General features: G+C 40.2%; 1 protein-coding gene across 1 annotated transcript in view; it reads left to right on the top strand.

Moving 5' to 3' along the window:
- LOC147178933 (uncharacterized) overlaps positions 1-25,807 on the top strand; it is a 45,173-nt gene extending 19,366 nt beyond the window's left edge. Inside the window, exons 10-18 of the mRNA XM_086068041.1 lie at positions 1,373-1,484; positions 11,818-11,908; positions 13,224-13,310; positions 16,851-17,003; positions 18,702-18,831; positions 18,909-18,941; positions 19,027-19,124; positions 21,394-21,477; positions 24,911-25,807. Coding sequence (XP_085924167.1) covers positions 1,373-1,484; positions 11,818-11,908; positions 13,224-13,310; positions 16,851-17,003; positions 18,702-18,831; positions 18,909-18,941; positions 19,027-19,124; positions 21,394-21,477; positions 24,911-25,012 — 890 coding nt within the window. The 3' untranslated portion in view covers positions 25,013-25,807. The remainder of the gene's footprint in view (positions 1-1,372; positions 1,485-11,817; positions 11,909-13,223; positions 13,311-16,850; positions 17,004-18,701; positions 18,832-18,908; positions 18,942-19,026; positions 19,125-21,393; positions 21,478-24,910) is intronic.
- The last annotated feature ends 442 nt before the right edge of the window (positions 25,808-26,249 follow it).

Raw genomic sequence — 26,249 nt, 5'->3', positions numbered from 1 at the left:
CTCACAACCTTTGCACTGGGAGGCGGACGTGCTAACCAGTCATCCACCGTGCCAACACATTTGCCATCAAGTCTAATTCCGCCATTTTGCCTTCAGATAGAAAACTTGAATATGCAAATAAATGTTGTTGTATGGCATTTTTCTCTGTCATTTTGGAAAAGTGTGGTGCAATGCCCACAGTCAGGTACATAAATATTGGGACTTGGACGCAATTCTCATATTTTTTGCTCTAAATACCACTACAGTTGACTTGAAATGAAAAGAACAAGATGTGCTTTAACTCTATGGGAATTTTTTTTTCGGAGGTTGAACAATTCGGACTTTGAACACTTCACAGGAACGAATGATGTTCAAACTCGGAGGTAACACTGTATTTACATTCAAATCAGGTCAACGGGGTAATAATTACAACCGTTTGCATAAATGCCTGCCACTCTTTGAAGGACCAAAAGTAATGGGACAGATTAACAGTCATAAATCAATGTTTCACTTTTGAATTGTTGGTTGCAAATTCTGAAGTTTCAAGCGTGGGATGCGTAAACATCAGCAGACGTTGGCTTTATTCCCTTCAGTATTCATTCATTCATTCCTATCAGTTTTGTCTTCAGCAAGTAAAATGCATGCTCAATTGCATCGAGGTCATGTGACCGACAGTAGGCCGTTGCGTCATATTCACAAACACTTTGGTTGCTTTCGCAGCATGCTTCAGGTTATTGTCCATCAGCACTGCGAAGCGCCATTCACAAAATTGTGAATGTACAAGTTGGTACTCATTGAGGGGCCGGCCAGTTCAGGGTGCCAGGAGCGCAGTTTGAAACAGCCAAATTGCGCTGTTGTCTGCGTTTGCGTTGTTGTGGGCGTGAACATTCTCATTCCCTTTCAAAGGCAGAACTGACTTGGTGGAATCCATGCGGGAGACTGACGCGCAAAGGATTGGGAACGGCAAGTGGAGGTCTGCAACGTGTGGATGATATCATTTCGAACCATCACTGCTGTGAAGTGGGCACTTGGAGACCTCTTTCAAAGCTGAACCTTTATGACGACTTCATTAAAAACAATGAATACATATTTGATGAATGAGTCCTGATTCCAATGCTTGACATTGTTGATGGTGACAGACAGCAAAAATGTCATTTCCTTATCTCAAGTGTCACATGCTCATTTGCACAAAAGCAACTGAAGCAGTCGCTTCTGGCGTGCTGCTATGTTGGCATTTTGTGTAAAAACAAAACAAATCGACCCGATGGTGCAAATGTGTGTTTCCTCGAAATGTTTGGGAGAAGAGAGGCATAATTAGGCTGCTGACTTTTTGCCTTTTTTCTTTTGACTCATTCCATTACAGGATAAAAAAAACAATGTCTTGTTTTTGCAGACATTTTCCTGAAAAGTTTTGCGGTGCAGCCCGCGGAGCTGAAGGACAAACTGTTCGTCATTAACCAGGAGGACGGAGGCCTGTCTGACGAGCACATCACCTCTCTGAGGAGGTACGACTCTTTGAGGCCTCGACCCGATCATTTGTATTTCTTCCTCGGCGACGCGAGAGGCCAGTCGACCTTTTTGCCTGAGTTGAGGATATTAATGCTAACATTGTGACATCGAGGCTGGCCAATCGAGTGAGAGGCTTGAGAAGTTTTACATTTTTTTTTATTTTAGCTCACCAAGATTTTTACTGTTTACGTGGAATATGAAGCAAGGGATTAACACGATTTTTGTAGTGTAGTTGCAGTACAGAAGGTGCTGTTCAGGCTCAACTAGGTTGCTGCTAGTGTTCATTTTAGCCGCCATTTTAAAAATTTGTAGTCCATCTTCAATCCCGCTTGTTAGTTTTGATGAGTCAACCTCATCCCATTTTTAATTAGTCCTTTTTTTAGTTGACTATAAATATAGCATTTTAGTCAAAATTTTATTTATCTAGTTTTAGCCAACAACAACTGTCAATGTTTTAGTGTAGTTTTAGTCAGGACAATTATTTTACTCCATGTATATTTTTTGGACAACAGATTATGTCGAACATTTCGGCTCTAAAACTATTTCACATAAAACTTTCTCTCATCTTTTTGATGAAAAACAACTTCTCACACAATTACAGCATATCAACAAGTGGCTCAATGCTATGAGCTAGTAAATTAGCCAGCATTAGTTAGCAGATGGATTAACGTTATTGTTGAACGTTTTAGTTGTTGTATTAATGTTACGTTATACCTACTTGTACTTTGAATTTTTATTTTTTTATAAACCTTTCACTGTGAATCCACCTCCCATGTGTTTGTGCATGTTGCACTCGCGAGCTGCAGATTTGAAAAGGGGTGTGTCACTGTGTCACATGACAGCGTCTCGTCTTCATTAATCGATGAAAATGAATACTGATTTAGACCCTGTTGTTTATTAATGAGCGTTTTAGTCTAGTCTAGTTTTAGTCCGGTGAAAAATGTGCGCTGACGAAATTATTTTTGTTTCGTTTTTGTTGACGAAAATATCACTAGTTGCTGCTGAAAAAGGGTGCTAAAAACACAGGTATCAATAATATGGAAATAACATCTGGTCGAACTCGAGTTGTCATTTGGATTATCCATCCATCCATTTTCTTAAACCACTTGTCCTCACAAGGGTCGCGGCCTCGCGGGGGTGCTGGAGCCTATCCCAGCAGCATTCGGGCAGTAGGCGGGGTACACACTCAACTGTTTGCCAGCCAATCGCAGGGCAAACAACCATTCACACTGAATGTGGGAGGAAAGCGGAGAACCCGGATAAAAGCCACGCAAGCACGGTATTTTGATTAGGGATCATAAATATCAAACGGCTTCAACATGCACAATTGTTGGTCCCACTGTTTTGAGGAAAAATAATGACTTACAACAGAACGCACAGCAGAGCATAATTGCTCAGGATAGTCTTTAGCAACAGCGCCGCACTTTTGCCGACATTGATTACAAGAAAGGGTAAATGGTTAAATTTGGCACAGTTGCCGATATGTTTTGGTCACTTATCTACCACGGGGCGGTAGAACATGTTCAAATGATGTCACTTTCAGGACATATATTTACCTCTCTTGGTTCTCTCGCATTTGCTGATGGAAGATGTAAACAAATGAATAATTGAAGTGAAAGTGAGACAATCGATCTTAGCTATATTAATTGAAAGGCAGAGATGCGCATCAGTGCAGCAGTTTGTTTGCTCCCGGTGACAAGATCATGATTAATTTTTTCGGTTTTTAACAAACATGGAAAAGAGTGTGATATAATAGATGTCAGCGCAACTCTGACAATAACAAATCGAGCAGAGCTAAAAAGCAACGCGAGACACGGGAAAACAGAAAGGAGTAGGAAAACAAAAGCATATCTTTGTTCCTTGATGCTCGCCAGTATTGTGAAGACAGAAAGGAAGGCCAAAGTTTGACCGGCAGAGGCCACATTTGACCGGCAGAGGCCACATTTGTAGCACCGTCGGCAGTCAAAGCTCAGCGCGACTGCAACAATCACGACAAGCAACCCGATGTTTCCTCTTCCGCATGCTCGCGGTTCTCATAGTAAGGAAAACCTTTTACCAGAGCAGCGTGGTAATGAAATTTTTATCCCAGGATATTTGTGGAGATGGAAACTATTGACATGACCTCCGGAAGGTCACGATGGAAGTGGCTTCCTACTTGCAGTTAACTGGCTGGATTTGGATGCTGACCCTGGAGGGCACCCACTGATCTAATGTACTGTGCAGAGGAAGGATTTTATTTATTCTATGAAAACATAATATATATTTTAATGCGCCACTGTGTGTGCCTCAGGAATACAATCTTAAAAAGAAGCTCTCCCAACAGGTGCTGCAATATTAATGTCCGGTGGCGCTCCGGAGGCACGAGGCGGCCTCATGAAAAAGTCAATGCATTTGGTTTGGAGTTCAGAAGCCGAGGAAATGACAGAAAGAGGAAGTTGGAACGCACACGCGCGAGGTTAAAGTCAGGGCGGGCGATAAACGGCTCCACCGCGGCTGGCGAGGGCAGAACGGCATCAAAGGGTCAACATGGCGAAGCACGTTGAAGTCCGCATGCATTGGAATGTGACACAGTTGTATGTTTTTTGCCTCAGTGGGTTGGAAATACAACTACGAAGAAGTGGTTGAAATGTGGGCTTGACCTTTTAATAGATTTTTCACAAATATGGAATTTACCATTCAGAAATGACAAAAACTTCATATACAGGGTATGATGATTTTTTAGGGCACATTTTCTCCCAACAGGATTTAGAATACAAAACATGAAAACAAAGCAAACCAGTACCACACAAAGAAAATGTCTCTAATCTGGTCGCGGATCAATGCCTTTGTTGCGATGTTAATTCCAATTGGAGTTCCGTGCCTTAAACTTCGAGATAATGTTCAGAAAAGAAGCCCTCGCTGAAAGGGTTCTTTGTCTTAACTACGTTGGTAAGGAGGAGACATGTACTGATTTTGATTTGCTCTAATTATTAGCATTTATTAGAGTCTAAAAAAATTTGTAAGTGATATTGTATTTCCTAATTAATTCCTGGAATGTCAGAATGTTCCCATTCTAAGGATAAATGCGTCTTATTTGTGGTGTCCCTTCATTTGGCTATAACTTAAATTCTGTGGGCTGAAAACGATACCAGCCCAGATTGCACTGAAAAAGAAAATGAAGAAAGACCTTGAAAATATTTCCTGACTTCCAGAGATGGGAAGTAACAAAGTACAAATACTTCATTACTTTACTTTTTTTCAGTACTTTGTGCTTTCCTGAGTATGTATTTTTTTTAGACTACTTTGTACTTTTTTCCGTTACATTTTAACATGAGTGTCTGTACTTTTTACATGATACATTTTCAAAACAAGGTTGTTACTTTTGTTTTTAAATGCATGAAAACGCTTAAAATACTTGACCTGGAAAAAAAAGGCAGCCGTCAATGTATCGTGGCTCCGCTTTCACGCGGTCTCGGACATCCCAGCTTGTGGTTGGCTCTCCGACGCTATCGCATGACGTGCAATTGGCTGGATTAAAACAAGCTGTAAATATGAGGGCAACGTGCGGCGCCACGACAGAGGATCATTTGAACTTGATAACATGTTAGAGAGTCAACTGGCCCATGTATACCCATTTTTTATTACTAATATCGTTCAAATCGACGTAGGAGGAACATACGGTAAAAATACTTTTTACTCATCAAGTACATTTTTGAGCCTATACTTTTACTTGAGTACTTATTTGAGTGAGTACTTTTACCAAAGTAATTGTACTTTTACTCGAGAAGAGAGTTTCCGTTTTCCCATCTTTGCTAACTTGCTAGACACCTGTCGTGTTTTGTACAATAGGAATGGTGGAAGACCTTTTCAGTTTTTTTCAAGCCTTATCTGATTATAAATAAGCAGGAAGTGTGAGCTTTAATGAACATCACTCACTATCCCTCCATGGTAGGGACACGTCCGCAATAAATAAAACATGAGCATCCTCAGCTGAACCGAGAAGTAGTATTTGAATGCCAATTGCACATTTTTGGACCGCAAGAATGAATGGGAGAGGGGATGGGGGCAGCCCCTTTCTACAGCCTTTGTTGATCTGAATCCGATTCAAGATATTCTTGCTAATGATTTCTGCATAGGGATCATTGTACAAATGTTTAAGCCAATGACAAAATCCCTCCCTTCTTGGCATCTATGCGAGATATTCACATTTATTGCGGAAACCCGGACAATTTATCATGAAACCATTTTGGCATTCTCTTATTAAATGTGGTCATTTCGGCTGCAGTCTTTTGGCTGAGATTTTAAAAGAGTTCAGAAGACTGATCTCATATTTTCACACTTGTCATTAAGTTTGTCTGATTTTTAGAGAAGACGAATCAGGGCTCCCCTCAGCTAAAATATGCCTTTTTAGAGAGAGTTTTGATTCCAATATTTTTTTTTCTAGATTTCAATGGGTAAAGCGCCCAGCCCTGCCTCCTTTCTAGAGTTTATATCTCTTATTGCGACCATAGTTTCCCATATTTGGTGAAAATCTATTTAGCTTGGGGATGAATCTGCGCCATGATTTGTCAACTCTATATGTATTTCACGTGGGCATATTTACCCCCCCCCAAAAATCCTTAACTCCTCGTTTATTTTTAAATGATCCCCAATGATTTCCCCATTATAATCTTTAAGACCTATTTCTTTTAGTTTTAAGTTGTTTTATATGCCGAGAGTTTATGCCAACAGACTTTTCTCCACCTTTTTGCCCTGATCAAAAACACATTGCTTGAGCCTTTCGTTAGCAGCAGCTTTCGATGCTGAAGCTTTATTACATTGTGCTGTCCAAAATAATACCGATCCTGATGATTCTTAGGGCAAAGACTTTTGAAATAAGGCCCCGTCCAGACGGAAGCGAAGCCGGCTTCATTCCTCAAACAAATCTCGGACACACGGAAGCATTTCAAGACTTGCGTGTGTCCAAAAGAAGACGCTGAGGACGTTTAACGGCTGTAATGTATATGCCAAGTCTGGAGTGGCGCTGTAGCGCAGCCACAGGGAGTTAACGGAAAGCGTAGAAGAAGAATCAGCCAAGAAGACAGACTTTTTTTTTTTACTTTATTGCAATCTACAGAAAAAAACATGGTTTCAAACCAACATGAAAAAGACGTACAAAGGAGAAGTGACAATGGCGGGTGTTTAAAGTACAACACCGCATGCTGAACGAGGGAATAAAGAAGCAAAGCATTTTGCTGCAAAAGCATAAGCAAGCTAAGAAGGCTGCGACATGGCCAGCCGCCATTGTTGTTGACAGACTGACAGTCATGCGAGAATTGGCACATACGTCATCAATCTGCAACAATGCGTCGTCATCGAGCTGCGACCATTATGTCATCACTGGAGGAGTGTCCTGCAAATGGTGTCCAGACGGTCGCGTTTTGAAATCTTTCCACTCCAAAGCCCGCTTTCAAAAGTGATCGGTTTCAAGCTCCGAAACCGCGCCATCGTGTGGACAAACGGCCGAAACGGTAAGAAACTTGTGAGGAAACATTGAAACTGGCTTTCGTGTGGACGGGGCCTTAGATCTTGTGGAATGAATTATCTGGCCCCTAAAAATGGCCTTGAATGCTTCCGAGCTAACACTTGCTGATGTCGCATTAATTAATCACAAAGTAGTCAGTTGTATTGTTTTCCAAGGAAAGTGATTACATCCCGATCTTGAAGCTATTTTTTGTTGAAACTAGCATCAGTAGTCTAACAGGCAAATCATAGTAGATTCGACTTTTTTTTTTAATACTGTCAAATTGAACTCTTATGAACTTTACGTTTAATGCTTCATGAGCATCTATAAAGTGATTTTAGTGGGCAGATAACTAAAGCCGGCAGATCACCATGAACCATGGTCAGAGAAATCCTGTACAACCAGAGTAACTCGGACAAGTGAAATATTTTCCATAACGTTGCCTCGTTTCACTTGTTGTGTTCATATCAGCACCAGCTGTTAGCAATAAGCATGTTGTTAGTCTGCTGGTCCATTTGTCAATGTGACAATGGTTAAGGACCGAAACCGATAACCGAAAATAAGAAACAACCAAAACGCCGAAAATATATACATAAACAATAATAATAATTTTAAAAATCATATATTTTTTATTTTATTTATCAAAATAAAAAACAATATTTAAAAAATCACTCAGATTCACCATTAGCTACAGTCCACTCCACATTTTCCAACACATATTACTACCGTAATGATTGACAAATAAATGAGGTGGATGAATGAGAATAATCACAAGCAGAGTTGGGAGGGTTACTTTTAAAATGTAATCCATTACAGTTACAAGTTACCTGCTAAAAAATGTAGTTAGTAACGTAATCCAAGTACCATAATATGAAAGTAATGTAACTGGATTACTTTTGGATTACTCTAATATTAAGTATGTTCATGAAGACAAAATAAAAAATAAATATCACCACAATATATATTCTATACAATGTGATAGGGACCCGGGCAGTCTACAAATAGCAAAAATCCTAGTGTAATTAAAAAGCATGTAGGCTATTGATTGATTGATTGATGGCCATATGCTGTTTTCGAACTGTCACTGAAAGCACCCACACCTGATAGATAGATGGATGGATGGAGGCCGAATATTCGGTGCATAACTAGTCAATGCCCATTTGTTGGGCACATCTTTGTTCTCCTTAGATGTTATTCCTGAAGTCTTCCACCTCGGCTGGCCTAACGAAGGTGCGTGTGTCGCCCTTGCGGGTCAGTCAAGGTTTTGCCGGGAACCAAATTTCATTTCTTGTTCCCATGTTGCGCAACCTCTGCCTCATGGAATCGAAACCCTTTTGCTTCTTGTGCATTCTGTCGGCCAGGTCTGGATAAAACCGCACTGATCTAACCTTGTAGAGTTACTGCTTTTTGTTCCAAAGCTCAATTTAGAACATTCACATTGTCGTGGTCGTTCAAAAACTTTGTGATTAAAGCTCTCGGGGTGAGCTCTTTGGTCAGCTTCATATTTAGGACAGTTATGCCGAGAACCTCCGGGATTCAAGTCTCGAGGAAAGAGACCACCCGCTGGGAGGTTTACCAGCCTGAGGTTTGATCTTCTGCATCTTGCTTCGTAATTCTCGTGCTTTTCCTCCATTTCCTTGTTTTCATTCTTGAGGCAAGGCACCGTAGCTGAGGCTATCAACGTTGCCCTCTCCAAGTCTCCTCTTAATTTGTTCAACCAATTCACCAACTTCTTTCCTCCTTCTGTCAATCGCCATCAGAAAGCCAATCTGCTACGACAATCCGTTTAAGTCCTTTAATGCCATCAAGAATGGGCTGGAGGATTAGCATTTTCAATAATAGCTTCTCCACACAGTCTCGTCTGTGTGAATTTGATGTTTTGGATTGAGATGATAAACTGCTTCCCCAAAGCAGATGCCTTGGGGGTGTTTTCTGTGACCCTCCAGCTCACTTTGAGCGTCGAGTAGCTTAGTTCTTTGTTGGAAATTTGGCACGATTTTCCGGAGGAGCAGGACCCCCGGCCACTTAACGCGCTGCCATGCTGGATGTCAGCATTTAGACATTTGGCAGGATTGCAATCATCATTTTTAATACGAGAATGAAGATCCAATGCGGTCAACGACTTGCTGCTTGTTTCTTACGTTGCTGCCTTCACTTTTGTGTGTGTGAAAAGCATGTTTTGAGATCAGACCATCGACTTCAATCTTTGAGTCCGTTTCAGAGGATGTTCAGTGTCATTATCGATCTTAGCTCCTCTCAGCAGTTACAGCACAGATAAACACTAAAGAAATACTGATGGCGATCTGCAATGATGTGGAATATTTCCGATCTCCTCAAAATTGGGAGAATGGCTATAATTGACGTACAGTAAATGCCATATTTTAATTCTTAATTTAAAGTCTACACTTCAATCACATCTTGATCGTTTTGGGCTCTCTTTTCACGTAATACTGCCGTATGTTGATTTTCGTGCAGGCGCAAAGCTCACAAGGTCTTTTAGAGAATTTGTCTGGCCGCGTTGTGCCATGCTGGACATTCTGACGTAGGAAGGGCGTGTCCTCTGACATGACACCTGACTTGATGGCGTCTAAAAGTTGGTTTAAACTTACGCCTCCTCAGGCCGCGTTTAACTTTTTGGGAAGGGATACCGTTAGTCGAACGTGATTTTGGTTAATTTGATCGACATATACGACAGATACGCTCCGTGGATATGTGTGGGGGATGTCATTGTATTTCATCTAGAAATATTGCATCTTTGGTCATCAGACATTCAGGGTCAAAGAAATCTTGTGTTTCCCCTACTTTACACTTGGCCGGGCTTTTTGTTTCCAATGCAAGAGCTGTGTCAAAAATGTAATTCATGGATGTTTTTGTTGTTGTGCCAGCATCCACAATTCTGGTGAAAATTATTTTGTCTGATTTGAAGGAAAATGATGACCCGCTCGGGCAAAAGGTTCCGCCTGTCGGCAACATTAGTTTTAAACTAGACACAAAAATGTCAGTTTTTAGATTTCTCCCAAAAGAGCTTCCTTGAGGTCTTTATTTTCATTTCCCAGCAGCACAAAAGTGAATATTGTAATACAACTGTATGAAAATAAGCAATTGATGACACTTTCATCAACACATCCGCATGAGTCACAAAATATCACCAAATGTTCACTTTATGTTCTTTTATGTGGGATGAAATTAAAATCAAATATGAGATATAAAACACGAAACTTGAAGATGAAAAACAATGACGATGGGTCCTCCCAAAGCGAGTCTCCCGGCCCCAAAATGCACGCAGCGCATATGGAGCGACTTGTATTCCTTATGTATTACAGTTTTCAACCATCATACAATCTTAATTTTCTTTATGTGACCAAATGCATTTGAAACAAAACAGCCGTGATAAGTTATCAATGAACTTACTTGTCACGGACCACACCAAATAGCAAATCATCTTTTGACACAAAATGATGACATCAAATTTCCCACCGCGGTAATATGACCTCACTTAACCAAGAAAATTGGCTGATGATGCTTCTGACGAAGAATTGCAAGCTTAATGGGATTTTCAAAGTTGAGGCTGTTGTCTTGTGTTGAGGGTTCAAATCTCGGATAATGGCCTTGCCTGCAAATGGAATTGACTTTCCAGTGATCTTTAACAGTTCCTAAAAATTTGGGCTCAATATCTTTTTCCTGAGGTACTGGTTGCCGTGGACATTTGAAAGATGCAAGTACCAAAACTTTATAAACAAGTTTTTTCTCAAAACTAGGAATTTTAACCTTCCAATATTAAAATTGTTGAAAACTTTGTCAATTTTTGAGCTCTGTCTATGTGCTAGGCTATATATCATTTCAAACAACTACATTTTTTAATCAGCTTAATCACATCTTAGAATTTTGATTAATCACAATTAATCGCTTATTTAAAAGGGCTTAATATAAAAAAAAAATTGCCCGCCAAATTTAAAGAGCACCTGTTATGTTATTTTTTTCGATGTTTAATGATATGAGTCATAAAAAAAAATTCCACTGCACACGCTCATCCTCCTCTTTTTCTAATCAGTTAATTACTTGCATAATCTAAAATGTAAAAAAAAAAAAAATTACCCCAATATTTTTACATGAACAAAATATTCAGAATGTCATACACAAACATTTGTTAAATGCTTTACTTTAATGCATTAGGTTATGTTTATTTGCTCAAACACAGCCTGTGCTACCTTTAACGTAAGCATCTTCTGTCAGTTTAAGGATCATCTGCGGTCAAAATTAATAATATTTTTTTGTGATTAATTAATTAGTTAACGCTATAACTTTGACAGCACTAATTAAAAGGCAATTAAGTGTAGAATTCCAAAATATTAATATATCTCTTTTTTTTCCACACACGAGGGCCCTTTTAGCACAATGAGGATTTTGAACATTTGTATTCACATGCCTGGTTTGAAGTTGAAATGTCAACGTTGTGTGCATTAGACAGAAATTGAAATGCAGCCCGGAAAAGCACTCCTCTTTATAGGACAAAAGGACAAACAAGCACATTTGCTCACTTACCGGTAAGTCAAAAATTAATTCTATCGGCTCACTAAAAAGCCGCAGAAACATGCCTCCTCCTCCTAGCTGAGTGGGATGCTACTAATAAAAATGAAAAAGAAAAGAAAGTTAAATTGCCAATCCATCCTCCGTTTAGCTCTTAAGAGTCTAGAATAGGATTTAAAATGTGACACGTTTAACAAAGCATAAGATGTCAATTCACGTTTTAACATCTTAACACTCACTGGCCAATTTCGTCCAACTTGACCAAAAAAGCCGTGCCAAGTCTTTTGCAGGAGCGACTGATGATGTGTTTTCACTGACAGGTATGTTCCCACCGTGGACGATGTGGACATGTATAAATCCTACAAAGGACCAGTGAGTGAGCTGCATATCGTGGACCAGTACATGATGGAGGTAAAAGCGTTTTACTTCTCCAATTGTGATTCCCACCTTAAGATCGAACCAGCATGGCTCCATTTCAATAACATTCGTCACACTCTTGTCAACATTCACACCATCTGACCTGAAAAGCACAAACATCCCACAATGGCTTTTAGGGCGGTCGGCTTGAGAGGGATTTAAAATATGCAAGGCGAGGGCGTCGTCGCCTGTGCAGCAAGACGCGTCTTCCGTGCGGGCGAATGTGATCTGCGACGGACTGCAGGCACTCGGCCGGAATAAAACATCCCCGATCACTGTTTGCTGTGTGTGGCAAGCTAAAGCACATATTGGAATAGGCTCTTCTGCAATGGTTTGAAAAAGTAAAGGGGAAAAAAGAAAACGAGGCGATATCGCCCGCAAGAGCACACATCTAATTTGGATGGAGGCTGAACAAGCAGGCTTGCTTTTTAAAGACATTCTCGTTAAGAAAGACAAAACGATCCCTTGCATGTCAGGACGCTATATAGTTGGTAATGCAATGATGTCAATAAAACCAACGCAGTACATTCAAATATCCTTCATCTATTAAAGAACTCGAAAAATACCAGTTATTTGGTGGGGTATTTGCTTTTGATTTAAAAAAAAAAAAAAAAAGGGAGGGTGGGGCTTTCATGTTCTCACAGTCAGAATTAATTTGATGCTGATGATGTTTTTTGTGTCAAAGGATTTAGATTGAATGCTGAATGATGATCAAGCAAACTTAATATTTAAATGAATTTTGAGCGAAACCTGAAACATCCATTTTTGACAGTTTTATCCGGATAACAGGTTGTTTGGTTGTTTTACACGGATAGCGTTTTGGACACAGAAAAGACGAGTTTCAAATTGCAAAAACATGTACCTAGGGCGAATTGAAGACTCTAAATTGTCCATCGGTGTGAATGTTATACCTCAAGTCAGCTGGAGTCGACTCCAGTTCACCTGTGAGCCGAATGAGGACAAAATATGTTGACGTTTTTCCCCAAACAACACCATTTTGTGTTCACGTAAATTCTGTGGAAGCGCAGAACGTCTCCATGCGTTTTAAATGTTCAGTGTTGATATACGCGAGTCCTTTCAAACTGAAGGCTGGAGATCCACGACAGTGTTGTTGTACAGTATAGATCATCCCTTTTCATGTCAATAAATGGCATTTAAAAGACAGGACAGGAAGTTGACGTGCATGCGCGACATCATGCATTTACTTGCCTAGCGGACATATTTATTTACAAGGAAGCTTTCACATGTTTTTGCGTTTTGTTTTGACCCGGTTGTGGTTTCAACTCTTGTCATTCCTGGTATGTTGCAGATGTGCGACATTCCATACCTGAGCACGCAACTCGACCTGCTGCTGACGATGAGAGAGCTTCCCATCAGCATGAGGGACCTGCAGCCTGTGAGTGCACTGACCCGCGCAAAAAAAAAAAGGTCAAATCCTTGCTTGCATGTGCGTGGCATCCCTAAAAGCTCCCAACTCGCTAACTAAGAGCTCTTTGCCTGTCCTTTGCATCTTCACACTTTTTTTGCTTTGATTTGATTTGCAAGCCTTCCAAACAGAACGCACTTTAAGACGACTCTTGATTTGATGGAGAGCGAGGAAAAAGGATCTTAATCAAATCAAATGTGTTCTTTGTTCAGTCGATGCTGCGAAGAATTCAAAGAATGCAATTTGACTTCGTTGAGGAAACTTCCAATTCTCTATGAAGACAAATGAATGAAGAGGGGTCCAAACTAAATAAGCAAATATCGTTTTTAGTGTTTTTGCAGGAGTGAGGATCAATATTTCATCATTAGCCAGCGTGACTCTCTTACACAGGATCATTGTTTATTGGCTTGAGGGACTGCAGGCTGCGAAGTTATTGAAGTCAGACAGCAACACCTCCCAGCTCTTCTTCCACTCTTTTATTTGTCATTCTTCACAAACTTCTCTTTCATTTCGACTGTCTCACAATGAAGACAAACAGTGGTGCTGCATCAAACTCAACCAAAGCAGAAAGACTACTTTGGTTAGCCTTTCTTTCTACCTGGTTGCAATTCAAGTGCTGATTTTTGACATCTTAATGCTTGGTAATTGCTACGTCATCGATACAGCTCTTTTCCACCTTACAAGGCCCTCAAAGCGCTTTACATGCGACGACATGCTCAAGAACACTTCAACATGGTCACAATGGCATGGGATCAAACCCGCATCCTCTTTGCTTGGAGACCACCACTCTACCACTGAGCCACGGCGCCTCCTATGCTAGGTATACATTATTTTCCCGGCAGCCACGGCAATCACCTTGAAGGCTACTGGCCAAATCGGGACGGTCTTGTGAGGAAACAGGATGTGAAAAACCTGACAGGCTGTGATTGCCGTGGATGCCTGGCCAGATTCTTAAACTGTACAAAAATGCGCCACAACAGTTTCAGTGTGGATGAGAAACATCCGAAAGTAAAAATCCTGCCACAGATTGGCTTTAGCCACAGGTGCTTCAAGTTCTACTCAACCAACAGATAACGACCTTTTTTTTTAGAATTGGCAGTTTTTTTCTTCTTCTTCACAGAAACACATTCCAACTTAAGATAAAGATAATGACATTCATTCACTGACTGCAGTGCTGAACCGTTGATTTAAAGCTCATTAGCTGGCTAGCTAATTATTCACACCCACGCACATCCACTTTCTCGTAAAAGGCTTGACAAATCCGCTTGCCACCACACGACTCGTACGTCCTTCCCCCACATACTGTAGCTACGTCACACATAGTTACATTACAAGGTACATTCTGAGCCGAGTGCAAAAATTCACTTTGGTTCATGACAAGCTAATTAGAGGACTAAACATGTGACTCATTCAGGATGGGTCATTGATTCACTTCAAACACTTATAGGATGCAAAATGTTGGACTTTTTTATTTATTCATTTTTTACATCATGGACAGAAAAGCAATGGTGTCATAGCATTAGTTAGTAGTAGTAGTTACTACAATTACTTGGTGTCAAAAAATGTCACAAAGGCAAATAAAAACAAAAAACGTGATGACATTAGCGTGACTTTCGAAGTTGGAGATGCCTCCTCCGAACTTAACTCGGAGCTCAGTTTGTGTGAAACAAACCTGAGGCGAAAAATAATGGTGCCATCGCCACCTGTGAGACGTTACTCACCAGCTGGCGGGAACTTCTGCTGCCAGGATAACGCGTCTGACTTCACATCCCGGACTTGGCATCTGCAAAAAGTGTTGGAAGCGTTTGAGGCACATTCAAATGTGCTCAACCGCCAACTTCTCCAGTTGCTGATGACCGGTGTTGCCACGTTACCTTGGGAAAAGTAACTTTTGAGATGACTCGATTGTTGAAGTAACTTAGATCACAAGTTACTTTATTACTTACTTTCAGTATAGACTGACAACACTACTTAACATAAAAATTTTGGCAAAACTGATTTTGCCAATACTTTATCAGAAGTGCAATTTTAACAGTAATGTTTAAGGATAAAGTTTTATTTAAAAAAAGAAAAAGAATATGAAGACAGCTTTTTGACTTAACATAAATGTTTTTTTTATTTATTTAACAAAAAATCTGTATTTCTGTTTTTCACTCAACTTAATGAATCTACTTATTTTTTATTAAAAAAGTGTTTTTCTGGGCTTAACTTGACATAAATTAATAATACAAAATAAAATATAAAATAATTATATATATATAAAGGCAGTTTTTGACCTGGCATATTTAACAGTTAGTACTCTAATAAAACATTTATAATGTACATTGTTTATAAATATAACTCCAAAATTCAGCTTGTTGTGACTACAAATGTTTCTTCAAATTAGATGTCTTTCTTTCCAGCTATAACACTTTGTCAACAGTGCCAGAGTGTACAACCAACTTTAATATTTTAATCTTTAGTTGTCACAACAGCTACTTGAGCTGTATTTCCAGCATGAAATCACATAGGAAGCATAACAATACAATACAACAAAACAGTCTGCCAATGTCATGGATAACCCCAGTTCTCAGTTTCTCCAGGGTAGCTCAAAAGCCAAATGTGCTGTACAGAGCTTTTTACATACTGGAAATGACAGTTCGCCGTGCTTACATTTGGGCTGCACTGTTACTCTGCAAAAGTGGATGCATATCATCTTTTACAGTGGAGATCATCATTCATTGGATTCTCAAGCAGTCATTTGGTGATAAAACGGCCGGACTGATCCATCAAAAAAAATAGGGCGCAAAGTGTACTGTAATGCTTGATCCTTGGCAAATTTGGACAAAAGCGTGTCAAAGATGGTAATAATTAGACATCAAGCATGACGACAGTTTAGTTTTCAACACAGTTTCCTAGGCTATATAAAATATCCCCGTATCTGCCCCTCCATGGAAGTAAGCTCATCCCTCTGCAAGATGTTGGCCCATGAATGTGTGTGTCAGGGTCAAGACTTAATTTTAGGTTTGAATTGGGTTATGGTTGAGGGTAAGGAATAAGGGCAATCATTGTTGATGGTTGGGGTTAGGGGAAGGGGCTAGGAAATGCATTGTGTGTGAGAGAGAGAGAGTAAAATAAGACAGCATAAGCAAATGGCTGGTGTGGAAGCTTTCCTAACGGCGAGAATTCCCACACCATCCATTTCTTGTCCTCCAAGCAGCTCAATGGAAAACCTGAATCAGTCCTACTTTCACTTGCGCCTTGTGCTTGTTAAAGCCGAAATGGTGTGCTTTTCCAGAGGGATATTAGCACTTGACACAATTCCATACAAAATAGTCATCCCGCCCAACAACACAGGCCTGATTATTCATCTCATTGGGTCAAATGAGGTGGTGGTTAGAATGCATTAAAAGCACTCACGATAGCCCAGAGTTATTTTGGCCTAAATACCTCCATTCAAAACATGTTTGTTGTGTGGGGGAATTAATTCAAGTAAAGAGAATAAACTCAGACCCTGTGTTTGCCTTGCAGCTGATTGGCCAGAAGATTGCAATGTGCACAGAGCTGCACACCTGCAGGTCATTCGTTTCCGTGCTGGAGTACCTGCTGGCCGTCGGCAATTACCTCAACGAGAACGCCGGAAAGGAAAAAGCCAAGGGATTCCGCCTCTCGTCCTTAGCTAAAGTATGACTCCGGCTTTGTTCCTCAAAAGAATCTCGTACACACAGAAACATTTCCCGACATGCGTGTGTGCAAATGAAGACGCTGAGGACGTTTAATGGCTGTAATGTATATGCCAAGTTTTGGAGTGGTGCCGTAAACGGAAAGCTTAGAAGAAGAATCAGTGAAGAAGACGAACCACTGATCCAAATAGCCGATAGGCCAAGACTTTTGAAGCCGCAAGGCCGCCATATTACTCCTCCCAAGAAACGTTTCTCGGCATACAATCCTATACATTTACAGTATATATATAATCTTAAAACAAAACTGCACCTTTCAGAGTGGCCTTTTATTGTGGGCAGTCTAAGGCACACCTGTGCACTAACCATGGTATCTAATCAGCATCTTGATATGGCACACCTGTGAGGTGGGATGGATTATCTCGGCAAAGGAGAAGTGCTCACTGTCACGGATTTAGATTGGTTTGTGAACAATATTTGAGAGAAATGGTGAGATTGTTTATGTGGAAGAAGTTTGACATCTTTGAGTTCATCTCCTTAAAAAAAATGGGAGCGAAAACAAATGTTACGTTGATATTTTTGTTGAGTACACTTTCTTTTTTTGTGCATATCAGCATAAACAAACTTCTTATGTCATAGTATGAAAGAGCATATTTTTGAAAGCATCACACAAAATCATTTGTCATATCATTTACGAAAGAGTACATCCCGTCATATCATATCATAGCATAGAATAGTGCATTCATGCTTTAACATACATAGCATAGCATACTATACCATAGCTAATTGGTATAGCATAGTATATAGCAAAGCAAACACATACAGTCACATAGACTGAATATATAAAATAGGATAGTATTAGCTTGATTGCATCATTGGAGGAAATAGTAGCACAAAAATAGCAGCAGAATTGTAAGTTGCTGAATCGAACAACGGATTTTTATTTTATTTTTTCCTTGCTAGACTCGCTGAGAAATTGAAATCCGCATGGGGTATTGAACATGACTGTGTTTCTCTTAAAAGTCCAAACTGCTTTGCACGCTTGCAGTGCTTGGACATATGCAAGTGCTTCAAATGTAATTTGAAAGTCTGTCGTGTGTAAGTGTCCCCAACGGGAGTTTTTAAGGGCCTGCGTGCCGGGCCCACACCTAGAATGTCCTCGACCCGCTTTAATGAAGCCGAGGCCTTGCGTTCCCTTCTGAGGTGGGGTCCTATTGAGCTATTAACTTGACATAGCCGGAGATAGACTCGCTTGAAATGGATGCCTGACTAAGACGCCGAAGATTATTTTACACTCCCCGACCACTTCTTGTAAGATTTGCCGAAACCCGTGCGACCTCAGGGGAATTGGATATTCACAAATAAGAATTTTTGTTTTTCCGACATCTTAGTATCCTACTGCATATAGAAATGTTCACCTACCTCAGCTGATAGCTTATTTGCTTGAAAAAAACATTGCATTTAAACCTTTGCTGGAGAAGAAGAAAAAAGTTGAAGGGAAAAAAATCACCTCGTAGGAGTTAATTGAATCTTGAGTCTCTACCGTCTGGCCTTCACATGTAATGTAGGAACTCTCAACAATAAACACACACACACACGCATACACATGAATGTTCAACCTTGTCTTTCTGTGGATGTAATGTTTGTTTGTTTTTCGAACAAAAGTGTCGCGTCATTATTTGTACGTGCTGTCAATCCACAGTTGTCGCAACTTCGCGGCAGAGAGCGGAATTTCACCTTGCTCCATGCCCTTGTGGAGCAGATCATGTTACAAGAGCCACTTTTGGCCAATTTTACCAACGAGTTGGCGGAATTTGAAGCGGCGCCAGGAGGTAATTACGTGCCAATGTGTGATCAAAGATGAAAGAAAATGGTCAATATATAACAGCTTTCTCTATGTGTGTCTTAGCGTCTGTGAAAGGGCTGACCGCTGAGGTAGACGGTGAGTAGATAACATTCCATAAGGTAGTGTTGGCCCCACAGTGTAAAAAAATAATAATAATGTGTGTGCTTGTGTGTTCTGTTAGTCCTGAAAAATGAACTGCAGAAAGTCATCCAGTATGGAAAAACCTCAAAGAAGAGAAATGTCGGTGCTCATCATGCACACTTCAGCAAAGACCTGAAGGTAACATTGAAAACGGGTACTAAAATTTAGTAGCGTATTATAGTCGCTGTGGGTTGGTTTGTAGCCACCTGGTAAAGAGTCGTTGCGATAGCTCCATCAGTAACGCAAAGTTAGCCACTTCAACAAGTCCTCCAACAATAACAAACATATTGGACGTTTTACCATGCACCGAAATACCACCAAGTGTTACGTATTGCAGTTTAGCGGCCTCCATGTTCTATCAGCCATGTTAAATAGCAAAAAAAAAACAGTAATGGGAATCAAACTCGGGTCGTCTGGTCGGAAGACAAACGTTTATCTTACTGAGCTAACAGGCCAGTAACGATCTTAATGGGGTTTTTTTTTTGGTTGGAAGGAGCATTAGCTTTCAGTGAGGTTGTACAGTACACGTTACGTCTTTAATAGTTGAGATTGGGAAAAGGCACTGTGAGCTTGAAGACCCTTACAAAACATGACGTCGACACTAAAACAATCACTGGCCAAATAGCTCAGTCAGATAAACACTCATCTTTCGACCAGGCGGTCCGGGTTTGAGCCTCGCTTTAGTATTTTTGCGCTATTCAACATGGACTATAGAGGTCGGGAAACTAAAAGTACAAAGGGTCGGTGGCATGACACTAAAGCAGGTTGGATAGTGGATGATTTGAGGTGGCTCGGGCATCTGGTTCGAATGCCTCTTGGACGCCTCCCTGGAGAGCTGTTCCGGGCATGTCCCACCGGCGGGAAGCCCCGGGGACGACCCAGGACACGCTGGAGAGACTATGTCGCCTTGGGATCCCGTCGGAGGAGCTGGTGGAAGTGGCTGGGGAGAGGGAAGTCTGGGCTTCCCTGCTAAAGCTGCTGACCCCGCGACTCGACCCCGGATAAGCGGTAGTAAATGGATGGATGGATACTGTGAGTAGGTTGCTAGGTCAGTAAATTAGTGGCAAATAGGATGCAAGTAGTAAGTTGGTAGACCTGGGGTCTATTTCACAAAACAGGTTTAGTGAGAACTCTGGGTCAAAAAACCCTGAAATGTGGGAAACTCTGCGTTTTCTGTTTCAGAAAGGGAGGTAACTCAAACCAGAGAAAAAGAGGTAACTCTAAAAAGAGGTCATTTAAGTTCTCGGTCAGTTACCGTAGTAACATGTTCCATGAACCAAACCTGGTCGGTTGCAGGTTTTTCACAATGAACCTCGAGGTTTTCTCTGTCCCCGCCTCCTTTCAGACGCATTCTGACATTTCATTTCGTCATTCATAAAGTCCGCTGCGCCGAGTTTTCGCGTAAATACGCCTATAGTCTGTTGCGTAAAGTCGACTTTCGTCACGAACATGGCGTGTCCTTTGGACATCCTTGATGAAGGTGCCGCATTATTGCGCAGGGAATTAAATATTCAACGCGAGACTCCAATCAGACCGCGCATTGATATGCTGGCATTTTCTGCTTATCTTTTTGAGTGGTACCGTTTCACAGTCCATGTCCATCACCTACTTTACTTAATCCGTCCTTACATTTGCAACATTCCCGGCGCCGTGGTCACACGCTCACATCCCAGCATATATTGTGTTGCGCTCCATTTTTTTTCTTATAACCGTTTGTCAAGTGCGCTTCTCCCCCGCCAGGATTGCACCGAAATAAAATGAATTAATGAGTTCCCATTCAACAGATTTCCCCTGTAATATTATTGTGATTGCAAAGGACTACATTTACATTTCTGCATTGACCCGACAACCGAGCAGCAACGTTCTTCCACGCCGCCTTCCTCTATGTGGAGCCGCTGCGGTGTTGCACAAGACAGGTTAAAATCCGCCATATGATCGCATTTCGATTTCCAGTTGAGAAGTGTAAAAAAAATTAAAATAAAATAAAAAAGGCTGCCCTTCCCCGTTGCCATGGTGACTCGACAAACCGGGGCTCCATTGATGGGGACTTTTTAGTGTCGTGGCAACGCAGAGTTTCCTATCTCAGGGCATGTCAACTCGCTGTTCAGGGATCGTCTCGGTGTTTGTTGAACACGCTTTGTGAGTATCGGTGCATAAGTGGCATGAAGATACAGTAGATGGTTAGGCCAGAATTAGTAACAACAACTAATGTCACCTTAAGGAAGAAAGTTTGTTTGCATGCGAGTCAGAAGGGAATTAGCAGAGCTCATTCACCAAGCACGAGTCCGTTGTATGAGCACGGCATACTTAAGACAGGAAATTTCAAAAGGAATCATTAGTGGTGAGTACAGATTGCCTGATTGAAAAGACACTTAACCGCTGCGCTCCAAATGTCTTCATTCCCTAGGTGGCAGTGGAGAAATACAACACAGAACTTTTGGCCTTGATGAAGTCTTGCGAGGAAATGAAAACGCTCTACTCTGACATTTTGGTAATTCCTTACTTCATATTTCGGAACCTTCTTTTTATTGGCGACTTGCTGTATTCTCCTGTCGTGTCAAGCTTTTTAATCATTTGTGCTAGGATTATCATTATAAGTAGCAAATGGAAAGTAGAGTTCAACCTTAGCTTAGCCTCGGGAGTCAAAAACAAGACACGACAGTGGTCAAGACCCGTCTGCAGAAAGAAATTGAAAAAATGAATAGTGCAATAGTGCTCAGAATTATTTTCCGTCATTTGAAAGCGGCAGTTCATTCTGAAATTTAAAAGACAAACGGAAAAAAATGGCGTAGTTCTGTTGACATCTATTCAACTCAAAAGTTCATTTGCAACAAAACTGCTCCCCATTTCTGTCAACAACTATATTGGAATGAATGACTCTGGGACCCAGGCCCTTCTATCCGGGATTGGCTAGCAGTTGCCTTTAAGAGAAATACCTCACGGGGCTTCTATCCTTCTCTCTCGAAAGCCCACACATGCTCACCACTGGCTCTCAATGCTGAGCTACGATGGAATGAGCGCTAGGAGAGCAGACAATTGGGTTACGGGAAGCCAAAATTAGATTGCTCTGTTGCGCCACAGCTCGCGCTCGGGTGAGCGACGAGAGACTGGAAAGAGCGCGGCAAATATTCAGCCTCTGATGTTTTGTCTCTTCCCGTTAAAATCTTCCTCAAGTAAAAAGGCCAAGTGACAGTATTTAGAAAGAAAGAAAGTTAGCCTCCAGGCGCAAGAAGGGTCTTGTCCCACCTGATCGAGCAAATTGTGTTGCAGTGAAAAAAATAGGTTACTTTGTCTGCATGGCAAGGTAGTTATTGTTAATGAAAACTAACGAAAACATTTCAAATAAAATAAAATAAAAAGTTCAGTAATGAGAAATACATTGTAAAATAAAAGCTCAAATGCTTTTTAAAAAAGAACTGAAACATGCGATTATGTCCTTTATTATGTAAGGGTCTCGAACACAACCCCGCCTACGCTGACTCAGAAGTTGGAAAGTTGACACCCGTTTCAGCAACGCAAAAAAGGGCGCACATGTCCATCATAATTGGAGGCACCAAAACCTTCAAGAACCTACAAACAAAACTGAACAGAAAGCCGGCCATTGGGGGCAAATTCCAGGACTCTTAACTTTGCCCAAATGAGCCCCAGTCACAAGCAGGTATGCTAAACAGATGAGCAATGTTATATGGCCAAGCCTGTTCTTGCACCATCGAATTTGGGCGGAGCACGATCATCATTACACTGATTTATTATGACAGGAAGGGTGAGAGGGTTGATCGCAGCTCGAAGCTTTGATTTCAGTTTGATTGGCAGGTGCCCACATGTAGCCTTGGAAAATAGTGTTTGGACCTAAAAAGTAGTCAAGGCAGCCGAGGTTAAAGCAGAGCACACCTCTACCATTTCTAAATTTTGTTTTACGTTTTGGTGATGATGCCAAAGCAAGAATCCAATTAATTTTAAATCATCTTTATGCAGATGTTGCAAGTAGCTGATGTTTTAAATGGTTTTCTGTTAGCAAAAATACAAATATATATATATATATATATATATATATATGTGTATGTGTATATCTATATCTATATACATATATATATATATATATGTGTGTATATATATGTGTGTGTATATCTATATCTATATACATATATATATATATATATATATGTGTGTGTATATATGTTAGGGGTGTTAGAAAAAATCGATTCAGCAATATATCGCGATATTACAGCGCGCAATTCTCGAATCGATTCGATATGTGGCCGAATCGATTTTTAAACATAAATTTTTTATGGGAATATTCAACAAAACGTCTTACTCAGGGTTAGGATTCACACATTAAGCATGGAAGAATGTTACATTAATGGAACATTAAGCCTTAATATTTTTATTTCAGTGCTGTTCAAACATGAAACAGACTGCAACCTGTTTGTTAAATGCAGTGACTCACTTATAAGCCTGAATTTTCAGATAAATAAATACATTTTCCTACAAATCTTCCAGTGTACATGTACAAGTTTACTGATGAGTATTTTCTAAATTTGAGTTTTAAAAAATCACAATAATCAATTTATAGATTCGTATCGGGATTAATCGGTATCGAATCGTGACCTATGAATCGTGATACGAATCGAATCGCCAGGTACTAGGCAATTCACACCCCTAATATATATATATATATATATATATATGTATATATGTATAATATATATATATATATACATATATATAGAGAGAGAGAGAGAGAATAAAGATTCAGTAAATTTACAAAAATAAAATAAAAACTATTTTAATAATGATGATTTTTCTTGAGTGTCTCTTAGTCTTATGTTGTATCGAGTGCAGTGCAGTGCAGTGTGTAATGCAATGTAACACAAAGCCACTGCAGGGCCATCCTGAGAGATGATGGCGGCTGACTGCTGCAGACCAGCAGTGGGTCTGGGAAAACAAACAAACTCATATTACTTAATAATATTAAGCCTCATCTCGTCACAAGGGCAAAGAATACTTAATGACAATCTTGACTCGTTGAGATGTTCAATGTATAAAACATTGCGGCCGCTTGTAAGACGTTTGAGGCGCGGGAATGGGTTCGGAGTGCAGAGAGACCTTTTGGAATGTGACTTGCAACCATCTGCAAGTAAGACAGCACCACCAGCGCTCTATATCATACCCTACCATATAATACCGCAGCATACCATACTGTACCATAAATTACATCGTATATTATACCGTATCATACTGTACCGTACCATACCGTACCTTATAAAACCGTACCATATAATACCATAACATAACATATAACAAAACATACAACATAACATAACATATGTTGCCTTTTGAACTTTGTGCTGATAACAATTTGGATGGTTCTTCTTAAGATCAGAGGACACAACGTTCATGATTTCTCCAAAAATAGGAAATGCGGAACACCTTGACATGACATTTATATAAACACATATAAATGTTTATTTGTGATCCTGTGAAGTAAAAAGGAGAATAAATAAATGTGTGTGATGGTAGTTCCCATTTGTTGCAATGGTTAAAAATAAAAAATCGGAAACTGACAGCGGCACCTGCGCTAGCATTTGCAAAGTTGATTAGGCCACTTAACCCCCTTCAACCTTTAAAAAGTTTGGAAATCGGTGTTGGTGACCCCTAATCGTTGAGTTGAGTATTAAGTAAGCAATCCATGTCCAAGACCGCGTTAAAGTACACCAGAAGAGCAGGTGGCATGCAGCAGCACTTTATGAGGTCATTAATTCAAACCACCAGTGTTAAGAACAAACATCGCTACACTAATTAGGCTAAACTGCATTCGCTAATTATAAATTGTGCTGGCTCCAAGTGAGTGTGTGCTTGTGTGTGTGTGTGTTTCCGAGCAAGTAAGCACGTGTGTGTGTGTGTGCGTGTTCTCTTTCTGCAAGGTGAAGTTTGGAGAGGCGGCCGACCAGGACTCTCAGGAGCTCTTTGGCTTCATCTGTCAATTCATCCACGACTTCAAGAGGGCCCGCGCCGATGTTATGTAGATGGCGACGGACGTCACAACTCAGTCGCTCGCATGACAACAATCTTTCCAAGCGTTCCGCTCTCACTTTCCCACGAGTCGAAGTCGACTATGTTAGATTACCTATAAGCAATGAAACAACGAAACCTCCAATACAATGAAAATCTATAATAATCATGAAAATAATGTGTTTCAGGGTCAAACTATAAAACCTTTATTAAGTGTACAAACCATATTTTAATGAACATGACGGCAGTACGAGTATACAAAGGGAGATGACTGTTTACCGAGGAGGTGATTCTCGTCATATAAAAACATCTCCCTTTTCTGTGTGCATCCAATTCTTCATGGCAAAAAAACTCAACTCAACCCATTGTGTGTCAAACGTGCATTTGTTTGTCCATCTGCTTGTTAGTTAGCAAACTTCTCCCTGGTTCAAGGATGATGATGAGCAGATGGGGCAGTGCCATTATGATTCTGGGGTGATGCCATACAGACTCAAATGGTGAAAAACCGCACCTTTGTCCAAATCCTCAACTAAATGTAATGTCTTCGTCTGCAACCCATGCACCATGCTCTGCAAAGTTTTGTATTTAAAGTGGAATCTTGCTAAATGTCCTATTAGCTCGTTGACTGCCATTGACGGCTTTAGAAGTCAAAAATTAATTTGAACTATTTCTATTAGTTTAACATTTTCCCAGCTTTGTTAACAAGAGTATGAAAACCTAGGAAAAAGTTTTTATTGTACATTTAGAACAGATATAAAATGTATGATTAATCGTGAGTTAACTATTGAAGTCATGCCATTAATTACAATTAAAACTTTTAATCGCCTGACGACCTAATTTTTAATCATCTTTTCTTTTTTTGAAAAAAGATTATTTAAAAATATCTATATTATTAAAAATCAGGGCGTCAGGCGATTAAATGTTTGAATTGTAATTAATCACATTTCTTCAATAGTTAACTCACGATTAATCACAAATTTTAGATATTTACAATATTTTTTCCCCTAGGTTTTCATACTCTTGTTAACAAGAGTGGAACATTTTTTTTAAACTAAAATAAATAGTTGAAATGGACTTTTGACGTCTATAGCCGTTAATGGCAGTGAATGAGTTAATATTCACAATGTTACTATGTCAACATGACTGAAAACTAAACCAAACTACAAAGCGTGTGTTGGACAAACACTTTTGCACACGACTGTATGACTTTGTTGAAAAGAAGGAGATCGTTTTCTTAAATTCATGCCCCCA

This window comes from Leptonotus elevatus, chromosome 2, assembly GCF_054856555.1.
Source record: "Leptonotus elevatus isolate MCC_2025b chromosome 2, RoL_Lele_1.0, whole genome shotgun sequence".
Classification (NCBI taxonomy): domain Eukaryota; kingdom Metazoa; phylum Chordata; class Actinopteri; order Syngnathiformes; family Syngnathidae; genus Leptonotus; species Leptonotus elevatus.
Note: the sequence above shows the minus strand (reverse complement) of the source record. Positions and strands in the feature narration are given on the sequence as shown.